At 36.7% G+C, this 18,256-nt stretch overlaps 1 protein-coding gene across 4 annotated transcripts in view; it reads left to right on the top strand.

The window, feature by feature from the left end:
* The first annotated feature begins 183 nt into the window (after nt 1-183).
* DCUN1D1 (DCN1, defective in cullin neddylation 1, domain containing 1) overlaps nt 184-18,256 on the top strand; it is a 30,479-nt gene continuing 12,406 nt past the window's right edge. The window contains exons 1-4 of one of the 4 annotated variants that reach the window (XM_010855639.1): nt 184-881; nt 11,161-11,377; nt 12,568-12,736; nt 14,905-15,035. In XM_010855639.1, coding sequence (XP_010853941.1) covers nt 834-881; nt 11,161-11,377; nt 12,568-12,736; nt 14,905-15,035 — 565 coding nt within the window. In that variant the 5' untranslated portion in view covers nt 184-833. The other 3 variants (XM_010855640.1, XM_010855642.1, XM_010855641.1) reach the window with 3 other exon arrangements.

The following is an 18,256-nucleotide window of genomic DNA, read 5'->3' as shown; positions in this document are numbered from 1 at the left end:
GTGTCTGGCCGGGGACCGGGGTCAGGGGTTCCGGGTAGGAGGCTCCCCCCGCCCGGAGCCGGGGCTTCCCCCTCCGCCCCGCCGGGGAGAAGGAAAGACTTTGTCGGCGCTCCTCTCCCTCCTCCGCTCCGGCTCCAGCACCCCTCAAGTCTCCAGGCAGTTTTGCTTGGGGCGGGGTAACAGCCCTCTTCTTTCTCCATCACCTCTCGCTGTGTCCCGTGCTCTTGGAAAATGGGAGTTTCACTGGCCAGTTGGTGGAGGTTATATTTACCTCTTCTGAGAACATGGGAGACCGCTGAGCTGGGGGGACGTGGGGGGAGGGGGAAGTACGGAAGTGTAACCTGTTCTCATTTCATAAAATTAGGAGAAACAGACTTGCTACCTTTTGAGCACATATTTTGTTTCCTTGAGGTGGGAGGAGTAATTGCTTTATTATGCCAGTTAAAGACTATTTGTGATTTTTAAAAAACAGTTTGTCAAGTTAGTCCCCTCTGCTTTTTTGTTTGGAAAATGTCCTACAAGCTTCAAGACGTGGTGTTCAAGTTATGTGTTTACAGTTTGGTAATAATGTACCTGACTCTTGGACTTTTTGTTTTTCAGAAGCGATGTTTGGCATTGTAGTCTGAGCATGAGTTGAATTCCACGCAGGTTACTGTATGAATAGACAGTAAAAGTGATATTATTGTCCTTTTGCTCATGGGGAACATAAAGGCCTCTTTGAGAAGGGTGTATGTGTGTCTGCTCCAGTGTCTTTGTTTTTGGTTGGTCTTATTTCTGCTGAATGACACTTGGCTCGTCTCAGCCTCCAACTTAGCAGAATTTTGGTGTCGTGTATGAATATGTGGTTTCGTTTACCATGTACTCAAGATCTAGGTTCTGCGGTAAGTTCCATGAAAGCTGACCATTTGTATTTGTAAGAAAACTTGCCATAAAGTACTGGTTAACGTTTAGATTGACGTTACATTGTTCAAAGATCCAGCAGGGGTAAACTAAACAGTTTCCAATTTCTTAAGTATTTTGACGGTCATAGATGTTACTCCTAAAGTTTCCAGACGCTTGGCTTACAGGAGTAAGCTTGAAGTAATGAAATGTAATTCCCTGGTAAACACCCAGTGAGCCCATCGAAATGCGTTCTGTTCATAATAGCCTCCAATCACCATTATCCTCTGGAATCCAAGGTGTTGATAATGCTCATTACCTGTTCATGAATTCAGGATTCACCTGATTCAAATGAGAGTTCAACTTGTATTGGGACTTGTAAGCATTTGTCCTTTTATTGCCATTGAAGTAGCTAGTTTTGGAACTTAGCCATAACTCATTTAATTACACTAGTAATGGGAAGATATTACTAATTTAAAACTTTTTGTGGCTGAACTCAGATCATGTCACCAGAATTGTCTTGGTATGCTTTTGTTAGTTTGGAAGCTAAATCACCACAGGCCCAAAAAGAATTTAGGCCATAAGAATTTTCTAGTTTTTCATTGTAAGTTTATTATACTTACAATTATTTCTTGATACAATTTTGGGGCTAATGTTTCTTAGTGTGTGTAACGCAGTCCATCTCTAGAGCACATGTTATATTGTCACTTCTGGGATTCGGGGTCAGACTTAAATGATGGAATATCTGAATTTTTTTTTTTAATATCTATTTTGTGTAAGAAAAAAATTTGTTCATTTAACCTACCTGACATCCACATAGAGGCCAAAAATAGCTCCAAAACTAGACAATATTTTGTTACTCCTGAAAATCTTTTAAAAAAGTGTTTGACTTCTGGCTTGTTTTCTTATTCGTAAGAGGACAGGATTTGATAAAGGTACATTCAGCTAAAATGTTTGATTTTAATGATTTTTCTTAGATGTGTGAGAAGTTGTAGACTGTGTAATCTACTAGATTTTTATAGACTCACAGCATCATGAAATTTTTACACCTGAAATATATCTTCAGAGATCATCTAATTGACTCCTCTTCCCTTTTACAGAAGAAGAAATTGAGGATCAAAGAGGTTTTGAGGTTCAAGTTTGCAAAATTATTAATTGCAGAACTGAAACTAATTTTTCCTGGTTTTACTATTTTCCCCAGTACTTGTGGTACATATAGTCTTAGCTCACATGAAATCTAATGAAGTGGTTGAAAATTGATTTGAAGTTAATTTATTCATTTAAACAGAGGGAAACCCAAGTGTTATTAATGAAAATGTTAAATAACAAAATTCAGATGAGTGGTTAGTGCTGTTAATTTACTATGTCTTTAATGTTTTTTTTTATGTGTGGACTTTGAGATTTAAGATTATATTTTCAACAAATGTCAGAGTTTGTAAGTCTAGATTAATGTAGGCCTGTTCAAGGTTGTCTTCCTATTTCACATTGTTTTGCATATACATAAGTAGATTAAGGGAGGGCCTTAATTAATTTTAATAATTATTTCTTAAATGCCTACTGTATGCCAGGCACTGTTCTGGGCACTGGGGATGTGGATACACACGCATAGACACACAAACACATATGTATATATATGTATAGACACACACACACATATATATATATATATATATATTTTTTTTTTTTTTTCCCTTGAGATAAAAATCCCTGCCCTGATGAGGGTTGCATTTTTACTAGGGAGAGACAAATAATAAGCATAGTATATATATTTTTTCTTCCTTACTGTGTTAGAAAGTGTAAAGTGCTTTGGGAGAAAAGCAGTGTTGGATGGGGGGAATTGGGTGTGTTGGGGCACAGTAGAATTGGGGGTGCAAAACAATGTTTGCACCACTGATGAAGTCGATTTTGAGCTGACTGGGAGATGAAGGAGTAAGCCACCCAGAAATGTGGTCAGTGAGTTTGAGGAGCAGTGAGTCCAGTGTGGCTGGAGCATTGTGGTTGGGGGAGAGGGGCATGTTGGGCATTGGAGCAGATGAGTTGTGAGTGGTAAGGAGTGGAGACGGGCATGGGTGGACATTGGAAGGATGTTGTGTTTTTACTCCAAGAGAAATAGGAAGCCAGTGAAGGATTCTGAATGGTATGATAGACCTTGTTTCTACTGTCTCATAGTGTCCTGTTACAGATAATTACGTCCCAAGCAGTTTTTAAAGACAAGAAGAAATGCAGCTTCTGTGTGTCGTTTTGAATTCTGAGTAAGGTGACTGCCCAATATTTAATAAATAGTAGTTGAACATCAAGTTTACCTAGCCATGCTAGTTAATAAAAACAGCAGAGTACAATCTCTTTTGTAGATTGTTTTTGAGTATGTAGTAGTTGGCATGTCATTTAATGACTATGCAAAAAAACTGGGCCTTTGGGGAGAAGGAAGGACATTAGTGTTTATTGAGAACATACCCTCTGCTAGTCAAACAATTCACAGCTGTTTTTTTATCTCCATTCCAATTTGTGAGATAGATATTGCTACCTCCTTGTATCATGTCTGAAAAAGGACGTTCAGCGTTTCTAAAGAGATGACCAAGGTAAAGAGTTAGTATGTGAGAGAGCAAGGGATTAGAATCCTGGTCTCTGGTTACACACTTCGTCTACCCCTCCTCTTTTTTTTTTTTTAAAACCCTGCAAGCAGCCTTTCCGTATGAGTGTGGAATTTTTGATTGATTTCACTCTGGTTTCTTCCTTATATTGAATAGTGACCTAGTTGTTTCCGTATCAAATCAGATGATCTGATGTAAACATTTAAGTAACTGAAAAATTAGAACTCTTTTGGTACATATGGTAAAAAAGTTGAAAGTAAAATTAACTCGTGGTGGTGGGACTTTTTTTTTTAAGTTTTAAAAGAGCTGAGCTTATTTGAGTCAAGTGGCTCTTTTGATTATGACTTCATAGGTTGAATAAAGCATAATGAAAATCTGTGAGAAAGCCCCCTTTTAAATTTGAGTGTATGTTGCTCAAGTTGTAATAGTATTAGCCATGACATTTGATGAAGAGAGATAGTTCCAAATAGGATTCAGTTGCTTTGTGGACACAAACAAGCTCTTGAATAACCTGCTGACTATCTAGTTTACCTAGTCACTTTAGATGTATATCCCCACCTAAGAAAAAGCCAAAACAAAAGGGGAAAATGCCACTGAAGTGTCTTTCATCATTTTGTTGAATCCATTTTATATAATTCAGTTCAGTTCAGATAATTAGTACCCAGTAAACGTGATTAGACTGCTTATTTGCATTGTAAAATTTTAAGAGAGATTTTACTTTAAACAGTTTTTTGCTAAAGAATTCTGTTTCAATCCACTTTTGAATCCCTTAACACTGAATAGCGTTCAGCAACAGAGTTTAAGTTGAAGTACATGGCCAATTCCTTTGTAATACTAAGATATTTGTATTTCAGCAAACAGAGCACTTATTTACTATTCAAGGATTTTAATATTTCTAGGTTTAGAAATTGAGTAGACACCAAATTTTAGAATTAGGAGATTTCGTTTTTCAAGGATCATTTATTCTCTTTGTGAAACAAATATCCATGATGGTTGAATGCTAGTCATTATTATAACTTCTTTAACTGTGAGACTTTAAAAATCTCATTTAATTCTTTGTTGTTTTGTTTTCACCTTACTAATTTCTTTGTTAATATGAGATTTCATTAGAAAAGATGTTTGTGGAGAGAAAGATCAAATTTAAATTAGCTGCCTTGCCTGCTTGTTAGATGTTCAGGCTTTAAGTTTGAGATATGAGTTGAAATATGACTAACGGAAGTACTTTAAGGAGGTTATTTCTGTCCTATTATCAAAGGTAATCAGGAATAACTTTTTAATAGTCAGAGCAGTCTTCTCTAAACCAGAATCAAAACATTTATTAATTTACAGTGGTAAGCATCTTTTGAAAAATAATTCTGAGGATGTGAAGGAGAAAAATAAACTTTGACCAGTGGCACATTTTTTAAAAACCTTTGAGGAAAATCCTTTAAAAACTACAAAATCAGTCTGGATCTTACAAGTGTACTTCTGAAATATTTTTTCAGGTGAATTACCATTATATAAAACATCATTAGGTACAGTGATTACATAGTATAGTACGTTATTCCACTTTTGACTTAGAGCTGGTGCAGCGTCTCTCTAAGAAGAGGTCATTTTAACTGTCATCCAAGTGCAGGAAGTATACAGATGAGTGATGGGAGCCACAGGCCTCAAGTAACTTCTAAACTGCAGATTATAATTTATGTGAATACTGAGGCTTTGGGGTTTTGTTTTGCTTAATATTTGAAATTGTACACATTTGATTGTATTTTCTGGCTATAATCTGTACATGTTTTGTTTCTTCTCTGAGTTTCGAACTTTCTATTGGAAAAGGAAACCCTGACTTTGCCTAATTTTCGCCTTTCTATAGTTAAAGCTATAGATTGTGGCCACGTTTTTAAAAATAGACTATGACAGGACAGTAAACACATTTTTCTTAGAAATAGTCTATCCACCTCTTCTCCCCTATCCGTCTTCCCCAAAAAACCTAAAAGGAAGTTCTCCCCTTAAATTAGTCTTTTGGTTAGTAAGGGAATGCTTAATGTGCAATTTTTGGTCAGAATGAAAATTTTATACATTTGAAACGAAAAAGGCCAGTTGATTAGTTATTTAACTTTCCATAAAAATAGGTGAAGAAATATTGCTCACAATCCCCTCTCCCCGCAGTGCACACAGTAATTGCTCAGTGGTTGCACTTTTGCCCTTTTTGTTTTCTCTCTCACTTGACGACAGTGTAAAATAAATGGAAAAACTGCATGTCTTGAAGCTAGGCACCAGGGTTTCATTTCTGGTTCTGCTACGTTTTGGGTAAGTCTGTCTTTAGATAAAAGGAGCTCTGAGGTTTGATCTCCACATTGGTTAGAAAAAAAAAGAATCAATGATAGGCAGCTTGGACAATTGATTATTTAACAATTAAATATCTAGCACAGAGCTGGCACACAGTAGGAGCTCAAATGTTAGCTTTCAGTTTTCTGATTATGGTAGTTGTTATTCTTTATTACTATCTTACTTACACAAACTTATTTTTTTCTCTGGAGTATATTCTTTGTGGACTTGTAAGGAGTCCTTACTATGTTCTGGTTACAGTTCTAAGAGTTTAACTCTAATCAGTTCAGATAACCTTCACACCCTGTTTACAAATGAAGAAACTGAAGCACATAGAGATTAAGTAATGATCCTAAAGTCACACAGCAATTAAGAGGCACAGGTGGGATTAAAATCCTGCCAGTCTGATTTGACAGTCTGCATTCTTTACCTCTCTGTTGCAGGTAGAAGGGAAGAGAATTTCCAGTGACTCCTACCTAGATTCTTAGCCTGGCTTTCTGATAGAACTTTGCCCCTAGGTGAAAGTCTTCTCTGGGAATAGAAAGTAGCCTGGTTAGTTGAATTGATTTTTCTTGAACTTTTGATTTCAGACCTACAACCTGTGAGAAGGCCTTTTTATAGATGAGTGGTTTGGGATGTTGGTAACATTTGGCTATATCTGCTGGATACTATGTATCATATATAGAAAGTATGACTTTCTGGACTTAAACCAGCTCTTCTAAATTTCAGATGAAGTTAAATTGTTAATTATATGGTAAACACATGAGAACCACATCCAGAGCTTTTAATGAAAATTATGGATGATCATTACAGTGTTTGAATTTTTAAAACATTGTCTTTTGTGAGGTAAGACTCATCAAATCCTGAAATAACTAGAATTGAGTTAGAAAATTAATTCTTTTAAAAATATAAAGGCCTTGGTATCTGTTTTTCTGGAGTTTAGACTGAATTTGAAACTTAAAGGGTACGAGATTGAAATTTAAGGGTGAGATTCTATTCAGAATAATAGGAATAATAAAATCTTAATTTTTTGTTTTAAAAATGCCACCCGTTAAAATTATTTTTATTTTGAAATTGTTACCTAGAAAATAATTTTCCATGTTCAGTGTTTTTCTTGATGGAAGTACTTTTGTAACTTTATTATCATTTTTTGTTTTAAAGCTTTTTTTGAGTCCCTATTCTTCTATCGCAGTAGACTGTCAAGTTCATTCACTTGGCTGTATACTTGGCTATGTCCAAAGTATTTGTCTTGATTTTTTCCCCCCCAGATAAACTGTTATTTTAAATGTAAATTCCAAAGTTCTTGAGTGGAAAAAAAATTGGAAACATCTGCTAAATTTAAGTATTAAACTATATACTGATAACCACATTTTTTTAAATTTTGGAAAGATGAGAAAGTAGATGCTTTTTACTGTTCAGATTATAGTATTTCTAACTTTAGTAATCTTTGATATAATTGTTATTAGCTTTCTATTACAAGACACAGTGTTTCTCTGTTTTTCTCCCTACCTTTCTTCCTTCCTGTCTCTTTCCCCTTTGTTTTGCTAGAATTAGAAATAATTAGGGTCAGTTCAGTTCAGTCGCTCAGTCGTGTCCAACTCTTTGCAACCCCATGGACTGCAGCACGCCAGGCTTCCCTGTCTGTCACCAACTCCCGGAGCCTACTCAAACTCATGTCCATCACGTTGGTGATGCTATGCAACCATCTCATCCTCTGTTGTCCCCTTCTCCTCCTCTCTTTGATCTTTCCCAGCATCAGGGTCTTTTCCAGTGAGTTGGTTCTTTGCATCAGGTGGTCAAAGTATTGGAGTTTCAGCTTCAGCATCAGTCCGTCCAGTGAATATTCTGGACTGATTTCCTTTAGGATGGACTGGTTGGATCTCCTTGCAGTCCAAGGGACTCTCAAAAGTCTTCTCCAACACCACAGTTCAAAAGCATCAATTCTTTGGTGCTAAGTTTTCTTTATAGTCCAACTCTCACATCCATACATGACTACTGGAAAAACCATAGCTTTGACTAGACGGATATTAGACGGATATTAGTTGGTGAAGTAATGTCTCTGCTTTTTATATGCTGCCTAGGTTGGTCATAGCTTTTCTTCCAAGGAGCGTCTTTTAATTTCATGGCTGCAGTCACCCATCTGCAGTGATTTTGGAGCCCCAAAAATAAAGTCTGTCACTGTTTCCCCATCTTTTTGCCATGAAGTGATGGGACCGGATGCCATAATAATTAGGGTATATTCTGTATTTTATACATTTTACGTACTTTGCCAGTATTGAATTTCCTTGAAAATTTGATAATCTCTAGATAGTTTTCACACTTGAGTCCTAAAGATTGTATTGCTTAATCTTGTTAAATGACCACCCTAGTTTGTTCCTTTTAAGTAAGTCTTAAATAGCATGTACTACATTTGAGTGCTGTATCATTGCAGTTGTCATATGTTTTTGCTCTTAGGAAGATACCCACTGGGTTTATAGTAGAAATAGAGACTCTCCATCTGTTTTTTCTTCCACCTCAGTTTTCTGTCCACTTTCTCATCCCTTATAAAATACTTCTTTGCTGTCTAAATACCCTTTTCCTCTTTCTCAAGTTGATAGAAATTTAAATCTTTGGTCTGTACCCTCAAAATCAGAACTGCTTGCCTGGTGCCCCCTTGTGGCCTGGGCAAAGGGGATGGGTGTGCTGTAGCTCTCCTAAATAGGCCTGGGGAAAGGGCGGATGTGTGTAGCCCACTCCAGCTTCCTCGAGGCAGCCTTTCCCTAGTAAGAGAGCAGGTGGTAAGATTTATTCTAGGCACAGAGAGCTGACAGAGGAAAGGTCAGAGTGCATTAAAAGTACAAAAAAAGGGAGGGTGCTCGTCAGACTTTGCACAATGGAATTGCTCATTACGACTTGGCCTAGCAGAAATTTGTACTGTCGGTTCTCAGTGAGGTATCACTCATTAGCCTCTGTGGTGTTGCAAATGGGTAGCTGCAGCCCTTTTTCTTAAAATATATTGCCCCATATACTGGAAATTTAAACCCATTAAAATAATTTCTGTTTGCATATACATGGACATTATTTATACTTTTATTTCAAGTAAGATATGAGATGGAGTTAATTCACTTATATAATTGTTATTAGTTTTTATGGATATGACTGTTTTTTATCTTTGTCCCCTCAATTTTCTAATATCTTGCTTTCTGACAGGAAGTCATTAGTACAGTGAACAACTTTTTGACTGGCAGAAGTGACTTAAGCTGTGTTTTTCCTCCCTCTCTTCAAAACTCATTCAAGCCTCAGGAAATAACATGGGATTTAATACTGTATGATACACCCCTGCCGCCCCCCAATAATGTTGATTGCTTTGCTGCCTCTTAACTTCTAGGAAAATGGAAATGTTTAATTAAAAAGTTATTTCCAGATTGTGGCCTGTAGTTGTTATCCTTCTAGGTTAATCTCCAGCACTTTGTGCAACATTATACGGTGGTCAGTGATGATCATAATGACCCTCAGGTACTTCCCTGTTCTTCAGAGGATTAAAACGTATGTCGTATACTACATCTCTTAGATACTGTATCACTTACATGTATTATATCTCTTAGAAAGGGTATATTCATGTTAAAAATAGCTTTCGGTAGCAAAAGTTGAAATCAGAGTGGTTTCCTTTCAGTTCAACAGTATATTAAGACAGGTATCTTCCTTGTCATTTAATTTCATTGTGGGTTTTTTGCAGTTGAATAACATCTTTAGATACTTTTCAAGTTGGGACTCCTAGACATTTGAGAGATGTGTCAAATAAATGGGATATGAGTTATCTGGTGTCCAGAAGTGGTAGATTTATTTATGAAATAACAGGAGGCTAGTAAATTTATAGTTTCTCAATTTTAATGGAGAATGGAGGTTGAGATTTTAATGTGTAATCCTAAGCAATAACACATTTACAGAGAGAGAAGAGTATGGCTGACAGATTAGACTCCAGGGTATTAAAGATGGGGTTGGTTTTCATATTTGATTTTTGCACAGCCTTATTTTTACTCTGTGAAAGGTGGAAATATTTATATCTTCATTAGTCTTTTTCCTGAAAACCTCAAAAGGTTTATAAATATGTACAGCAAGCAGTGTGGTTTATAGAAAGATTAGTAAAACTCAGATTCATGAGATCTTTCTGTTCTTGACCCATTTCTACTAATAACCTGGGTGATTTTCTTTTAACAAATTCCTTAACATTTGGGGTCTGTTCTCTCATCTGTACAATCGGGATTGAGGTTTGTGATCTGTCTGTCTGGGCCAGATCAAAAATGCTTGGGTTCTCAGATGTGTTGCTTAAACCACAGGACACTGTATCTATTAATGTGTGTCCTACTCCATGCTTTTTTCTCTTCATTGGCAATAATAGCTCAGGAAGAACCCAAGTATTTTGCTGAGAGATGGTATTAGGACTTGCGAGAGGGAAGAGTAATAGCGGGGAGGCTGAAATTACAGAGGAGACAGCTTGCATGAGGAGACAAAGAATGTGGCCCTTGAAACTGGGAGAGAGTGGAGGGCCTAACTGCCCTACTTTATTTTGCTTAGGACTCAGGGCAGATGAGAAATGAGTATGTGTCAACACAAGGCCAGTGAGAAGGTTATTACAGTAGAGTCTGGCTAGAGAGAATGTCTGCTAGGCTCAGGCCATGGGAAAGGTAATTTCTTTCATGGTGAAAGAAGGAGAATTCTATTAAAGATTACCTTGGTTGGGAGGATGCAGGGTACTTGTTCATATTTCACTGCTTCTGGTTTGATTGAAAATATGAAGAAATTCTATTGATAATTATCTTGGTTCCTGACCCTTGTAAGGAGAAATGTAGAGTACCTCATATTCTGTTGCTTGTCACATTTGGTAAAAATAGCAAGAAAACCGGGGTTGGGGGGTGAATAGGGTGGTTGGTGAGGTTGGGGAGAATTGTACCCCATATCCTTTATAATGTGTTTTAGGACTGCAACAAATATCTGTTAATCTCATTGTTCCTCAGGGTCACTTGAATGTTCTGACTGGCTTAAGTAATATCATCTTCCCCACCACTCCTTAAGCATCCTTTGGAGCTTTGTGCTTGGTTAAGGTTTTGAGAGTTAGCTCTGCTTCCCTCCTAGAGCCTTTGTACATGCTCACAGGACCCACTTTTAGGAGAAATGCAGGGTGGGTGAATTTCTTTTGCCTCTGTCCTAGTTTCTTTTCCAAAATGACAGCGATTTTGTGTTTTAGATTTTTTAAAAATTTGCCTTATTAATAGATCAAAACATTAAGCTAAATGTTTTATTATTTTATGAGGCATGTGTATTGCTAAAAATGATTTAGTCAGCAGTATAGAAATACTTAGTCTTTTGTGATGTTACAGAGTTTCAGTTTATTTTCTGGTTTCAATAGAACAAGTTGAAATCATCGCAGAAGGATAAAGTTCGTCAGTTTATGATCTTCACACAATCTAGTGAAAAAACAGCAGTAAGTTGTCTGTCTCAAAATGACTGGAAGTTAGATGTTGCAACAGACAATTTTTTTCAAAATCCTGAACTTTATATACGAGAGAGTGTAAAAGGATCATTGGACAGGAAGAAGTTAGAACAACTATACAGTAGATACAAAGGTGAGTGTTTGTGACTTTAAATATTTTTGAACCAGGTTTTCCAGAGTTACATGCTTCTTGAGAGAAATCAAATAATACAGAGGACATTAATCGGGTAGATGTGTCTAACAGAGCTCTTTAGATCTTAGAATTAATTTAAGAAATCTGAAAAATTATTTCCCTCTTTTCACTAAAATTTCTTCTTAGTGTCTTTATTTCCTTCCCTTTTATTTGCCTCCTTTTTTCCTCCTCTGTTACCCAGTTTGAGAATGGGGACTGGGGGGACTAGGTTTTTTCCCTCATTTTCATAAAACTCAGCTAAGCCAATTTTAAGGAAACCTGCCTAATAATTTTAATAACTTTTAAATAATTATAAAGTAATATATACTTTTAAAAAGTTAAACAATACATAATAGATTTAATAAAGAAAAAGTCAATAGTTTCTATGTCTTTTACTTATTTATTCTCCTGAGAGAACCAATATTTAATAGCCTGGTGTTCAACTTTCTGTGTCTTTTATGCAGAAATATATATATATACACAATTATTTCAAAGTTTTTCCAAAGGTGGGATTATATTGATATTTTATACATAGCTCTTGCCCCAAAGTCAAAAGATGTGCACATTTTTTTTTGACAAAGTTTATGAGTACTTCTTTCTCCTTGTATTTGTGTCTAAATTTTTGCTGTCTGAAAAGTAAATTTTGATAGTTGGGGATTTTCTTTAATTTGAATAGCAGATGTTTGTCTTGTGATTAGAATTGAATCACACAGTTTGGTTTTTCTGGTGTTATCTAAGAAGTGATTTCTATAGTGAAATTAAACTTCAAGGAGAAAAGAATTTCTGTATAGAATACTGTTTAGAGTTCCTTTGTAAAATGTGGATATGTTCAGTAAAAATCCTTTTTCCCCTGTATAGGAATGTCAGATTTTCTGGTTCTGTGTAAGTATGGGACTTTTTTCATACGAATAAATGAGACTTTTAAAAAACCAGGTCCTATCTAGTGCCTATCCTGCTGTTTAAGAATGCTGTTTCAGGGGTAAAGTGGCTTTAAATATTACAGGGGAAAATAACAGTTAAAACTATTTCTTCATATTTTTGGTCTGTTGTGATCATTTTAAAATATGGAACAGAAAGCATTCCGTTTCTCAGTTTTAGGAATAGCATAGAAAGTATGGCACTAATTTCATATTGTACTGGTGTTTTTAAAGATCCTCAAGATGAAAATAAAATTGGAATAGATGGTATACAGCAGTTCTGTGATGACCTGGCCCTCGATCCAGCCAGCATCAGTGTGTTGATCATCGCGTGGAAGTTCAGAGCAGCAACACAGTGCGAGTTCTCCAAACAGGAGTTCATGGATGGCATGACAGAATTAGGGTGCGTGTATAATCTTCATATGAAATTAGGTGCAGTGCTGTAAGAGTTACTGTGAAACTGATATCTCTGCCTCAGACATTGCTGTAAATAGAAATGGGCTAATATGCTAGTTCCTTCCCATGTCAAGTTATCTGTGTAGTTAGTACAACCTGTTCTGTTCTGTTTGCTTTATGCTTTTATCATTTGTTTCTAAGGGAGGTTCACTAGTATTAAAATTACTGTGCTTTAATATTTTATGTGGGTAAGTGAAGTGAGCAAGTTTTAAGTTATTTCCTAATGTGAGGTGGTGAACTCTGAATTTGTAAACAAGCTCCTAGAATTTAAAAATCTTGGAAGTTACTAATTACTTTTTGTTCTACACAAACCTTGACAACTGGTTAGCTAAATGTCTTGTTAATAAATAGATTGAAAAGTCATAGGTAGAGGTTTTACCTGTGGCCACTAGTTGTCTACATTTAATGAGGCTCTGAAAGTATTCAGTCTGTGATCAGTGACAGGCTGTCCTTAATGTTTTTAGTGCGTGCTTTTGAATAATAAAAGCTGAACGTTTGTTGAACATTCATTTCAGGAACTATGCTAAGTAAGTACTTCACCTACCACTTCACACCAGTTTTGTGACTGTAGTAGTGGTTATACTCGCATTTAAGAAATGAGGAAATAGAAGTAGAGAGAAACTAGAGAGTTAGGTAGTATTAAAGTATCAGAATGAAAAAAAAAAAAAAAGTATCAGAATGAATTCAGTCATTCTGATTCTTGAGAGCCTGAAGGACATTGTAATCAGTCAGGGTCCAGACCGGACACACAAACCATACCAGTGATTTGAACAGGGTAAATTTTAGAAATTGTTATATTGTGTAAATGGGGTAAAAGAAAATTCTAAGTATAACAAAGGTGGTAACTGTAAGAAGCTGTCACCACCCCTGGAGCTGAGGGAAGGAAACAAGGAACGAACTTGGAAGCTTAAGAGGATCCCCACAAGGCTAAGATTCTGACCCCAGAAGACGGTGCCTGGCTACTTCTGGAGCATGCTGCCTGCTTCTCGGAGAAGAAGCTAGCTCTAAGGGTCACTTGCTGAGAGCCGTGCAAGTTGCACTGCTAGGACCTCCCAGTACACTGAAACCCTCGCTCTCTGCAGAAAAGACTGGGCAAAGAAAAATTCCTTCCTCCGCTTCCAGCCTTTCATCGCCCTCTATTGGTAGAACCTAGTGGTGAGCCAGCTGACAAGAAAAAAAATGAAGTCTCACAATTTGTAGTCCACTGCAAACAGTCATAAAGTAGGGCAAAGAAGGGTGAATTTAAAGCTAAGAAACAGTAAATTAATATCTGGTCTCGACACGGTTTTATAGCCAAAGCCAGCCTTATCCTGAACTTGCTGGAATTTTCTATACTAGGACCGGTTTCACTGGAACTCTTTTTTTCCCTCATTTAAAAGTGAGTTCATGTAAAATGTAATGAACTTCCAAAGCAGAATTTTAATTTACAAACTAATAATCTGGGAGGTGTTACAAAGACCATGAAAGGAAAACAAAAGCAAAAATGATTTGAAGGAAAAAAAGTATAGTGATTGGTTTGTGGAATCTATAACAGATAGAAGATTTCTACCTTAAGGAAAGTAGGACTTGGTACTTGAATCCATTTAAGCTCCTTGGAAATTGAATGGTTTCAGATACAGAAAAAAGCTTAATACTGATTTGAGATAACTTCAGTTGGAGATGGTACTTTGAATATAATGAGAAGTTTTTAAGAGGAGTGCCTGTTTCCTCACCTAGCCAAGAGACCGTACTTTCAATTTGTTTGGAAGCTAGACCTGTGGATTGTTTCCATGTAAGGAATACTGCTACAGTTTAAACTGATGATTGCAGAGCTGATTGCTATACATTCTCATCTGTTCATTACAGCTGACTTCTACCATTTGGGTGTATTGATTGTCCCATGAATACATAATTAAAAGTCATAGCCCATTTCTCTTAAAAATAGTGATTATTGCTAACCTTTAATCACTCTAGAACTTTTCTTCTTCCAGCTAATCCCATACTTGTTTATATAATTTAAAAAGATATTTTAATGGATTTTTAAAAAGAGTTCTATGAAATAAACTGTTAGAGGAATAAATAAGTTTTTGATTTATAAAGAAAAAGCTTATCTTTTATAAACTTAATTTTGTATAGATGTGACAGCATAGAAAAACTAAAGGCCCAGATACCCAAGATGGAGCAAGAATTGAAAGAACCGGGACGATTTAAGGATTTCTACCAGTTTACTTTTAATTTTGCGAAGAATCCAGGACAAAAAGGTTTAGGTAAGAATTTTTAAAAATTATATTTGGTGTTTCAAATACATTCATCTACATTGACCATGTCACTTTTGTTTTGTAATTGAAAGTTCTGTTTTGAGCATAAAGTTATTATCAGCTACTGAAAAACAATGAGAAACAATGAACTTCTAGTTAATCAGAAAATACCCTGCCTATTCAATAATAGGGTTACTCTAGGTACTATATATGAACCACTGATTTTTTTTTAAGAACTACAATACAGGAAATAGTTATTAAAATTCCACTGACATAGGTATGTATGTTTGCTTGTTTATTTTTCAGAAGATACTGTAGGATCTTAGGATCATAAGTTTTTCACTGTGTATCTGTTGAAATAGCATTTTAAAATTTCTGAGTCTTAGAATGTGACTCTATTCTTTTTTGTAAATTTATTCTTTTTGATTTGAAGTATTTGGAAACTGTAAGAAAGAATAAAAAGGTGATTTTTATTTATCATCTTGTCCCAAAATAGCCACTGTTAACAGTTTAGATCAGTCAGTTTATACTGTAGAAATAACCACACATTTGCTCTGGGGATGATGGCTAAGGAAGTGGAAGTAAAAGCTTCAGTGCAGATCATTCAGAGAAGGTAGACAGTAGCACATAATGCAAAATAAGGTTTTAGATAAAAGGAGAAATGAGTAAAAGCAGGAATGGCTGGGAAGTGCTTCCTGGGCAAGAGGGAATGTGAACTCAAGGATTTGATATTTGGCTGGGTAAGTGAAGATGAAAGATGTTCCAGGGAGAGGGTAGTTATAAATGAAGGTCTAGACTTTAGAAATAAGCTTGGCTTCTTTGTAGAAGAGAGAAAATGATTTGATTTTAGTGCAAATGCTTGTTTGGAGCATAAATTGGTGAGACACAATAAGACTCATTTAATAAGACTTCTTTTAAAAACAGGACAGAAGGGCTTAAATTGGAATCTGTGGGCTGTGGGGATGCACTGAAGATCATGATGGTGGCGCAGTGTGCTAAGTACTTTACATACACTGCCTCATTTCATGTTTAACAACTTTATGAGTTACTCATTCTTTCATTCAGTAATTCACCAGCTACCATGTGCCACTCATAGAGTGCTAGAGACTTATCCTTTTTTGGCAGATGAAGAAATGGAGGCACAGCACATTAAATGATGGAAGTGAGTTTGTTTGTTGATTTTGAAGACAAGGTAATTGAAGATAAGGTAATAGGAGAGGCTAATAGGGGCCTCTTGTACTAATCATTCTTTATATTTTAGATTAGCGAGAAAAAATGAGAAAAGGATTATGGAATTAGACCGAGGAAGTGACTGAAAGCTTTCCAGGTAGCGCTAGTGGTGAAGAACCCGCGTGCCAATATAGGAGAGGCGCAAGTTTGATCCCTGGGTTGGGAAGATTTCCTGCAGGAGGGTACTACAACCCACTCCAGTATTCTTGTCTGGAGAATCCCATGGATAGGGGAGCCAGGCTGGCTACGGTCCATAGAGTCACGAAGACTTGCACACGACCGAAGCGACCTAGCATGCACACACAGGACGTGACTGAAAGCTAGCGGAAGGGATGAATGTACAATATTTGTACTGGAGAATTGACCCAAAGAGGGACTAAACGTGACTGGATACAAAATATCTACTAAGCAAAATTTGGAATGATGAAGTCATCTTTTCAGTTAATTTCAGTTGGATTTTATTCTTCCAGGAAAAGTCCTCATTTTGCAGACAAAATAAGCTGGGATACCCAGTGTTAATTTCTCTGTCTTGTATCTGTGGCCACCTGTTAACTGGATTGTTTTTTCTAGTCTCCTTTTCTCTTCCCACAAATAAAAATCGATTGAAGCATTTGAATTTACATGTATGTACTGAAATAATTATTTCTGTTGTGTTTAAAAATGTAGCACAATATTTTGATACGAATAGAGAAAATATTGTGACTATCAGATGTTGATTTAAATGGGGCTGACATATTGCTTAGTTATATCTCTGCCTCTCACCAGAGCACAGTATAAATGATATTTTTGGGTGACTATGTAGTTTTGATATTGAATCTTAGTTTTTATTGTATTTGGCAAAGATAAAATTGACATTTTATAGCTGTTTTATAGCATATTAATTTTATATTAATATGGTATATTGGAATTTTAGATTACAGGAAAAGTTGAGAAAAGTATACTGAAGAATTAGATTTTAAAATTGTTTTATTCTGTAGTAAGTATTGAGCTTAAGAAAAAAGTAACATTGTTTAATGGGTGTAGAGTTTGTTTTCTAAGGTGAAGAGTTCTGGAGATTCATTGCACAATAGTGGGAATGTAACTCACATTACTGAACTATACACTGAAAAATGCTTAAGATTATAAATTTTATGTGTATCTAGCCCCACTCCAGTACTCTTGCCTCGAAAATCCCATGGATGGAGGAACCTGATAGGCTGCAGTCCATGGGGTCACTAAGAGTTGGACACTACTGAGCGACTTCACTTTCACTTTTCATTTTCATGCATTGGAGAAGGAAACGGCAACCCACTCCAGTGTTCTTGCCTGGAGAATCCCAGGGACGGGGGAGCCTGGTGGGCTGCCGTCTCTGGGGTTGCACGGAGTCAGACATGACTGAAGCGACTTAGCAGCAGCCACAATTTAAAAGTTGTTTTAAAAAAGCTCCAAATTGTAGAATGTACAGCACAAAGTGAGCCCTAATGTAAACTGATACACTTTTGCTAATAATATTGGCTCATCATTTGTAAGAAATATACTAAAGACTTCCCTGGTATCTCAGCTGGTAAAGAATCTGCCTGCAGTGCAGGAGACCCTGGTTCAATTCCTGGGTCTGGAAGGTCCTGTAGAGACGAGATAGGCAACCTACTCCAGTATTCTTGGACTTCTTTGGTGGCTCATATGTTAAAGAATCGGCCTGCAATGAGGGCGACCTTCCTTCCATCCCTGGGTTGGGAAGATCCCCTGGAGGAGGGCATGGCGACCCATTCCAGTATTCTTGCCTGGAGAATCCCTATGGACAGAGGAACCTGGCGGGCTATGGTCCATAGGGTTGCAAAGAGTTGGACATGACTGAAGGACTAAGCACAGCACAAAGCAATATCTTAAAAATGGGGGAAGGTAGTAGCATGGCACTAGTGATAAAGAACCCTGTTGACAGGAGACAAGAGACTTATGTTCAGTTCTTGGATTGGAAGATTCCCTGGAGGAGGAAGTGGCAGCCCTCTCCAGTATTCTTTCCT

The sequence above is a fragment of the Bison bison genome, unplaced genomic scaffold (genome assembly GCF_000754665.1).
Source record: "Bison bison bison isolate TAMUID 2011002044 unplaced genomic scaffold, Bison_UMD1.0 scf7180017864367, whole genome shotgun sequence".
NCBI lineage: Eukaryota > Metazoa > Chordata > Mammalia > Artiodactyla > Bovidae > Bison > Bison bison.
This window is presented reverse-complemented; position numbering and strand designations above follow the sequence as displayed.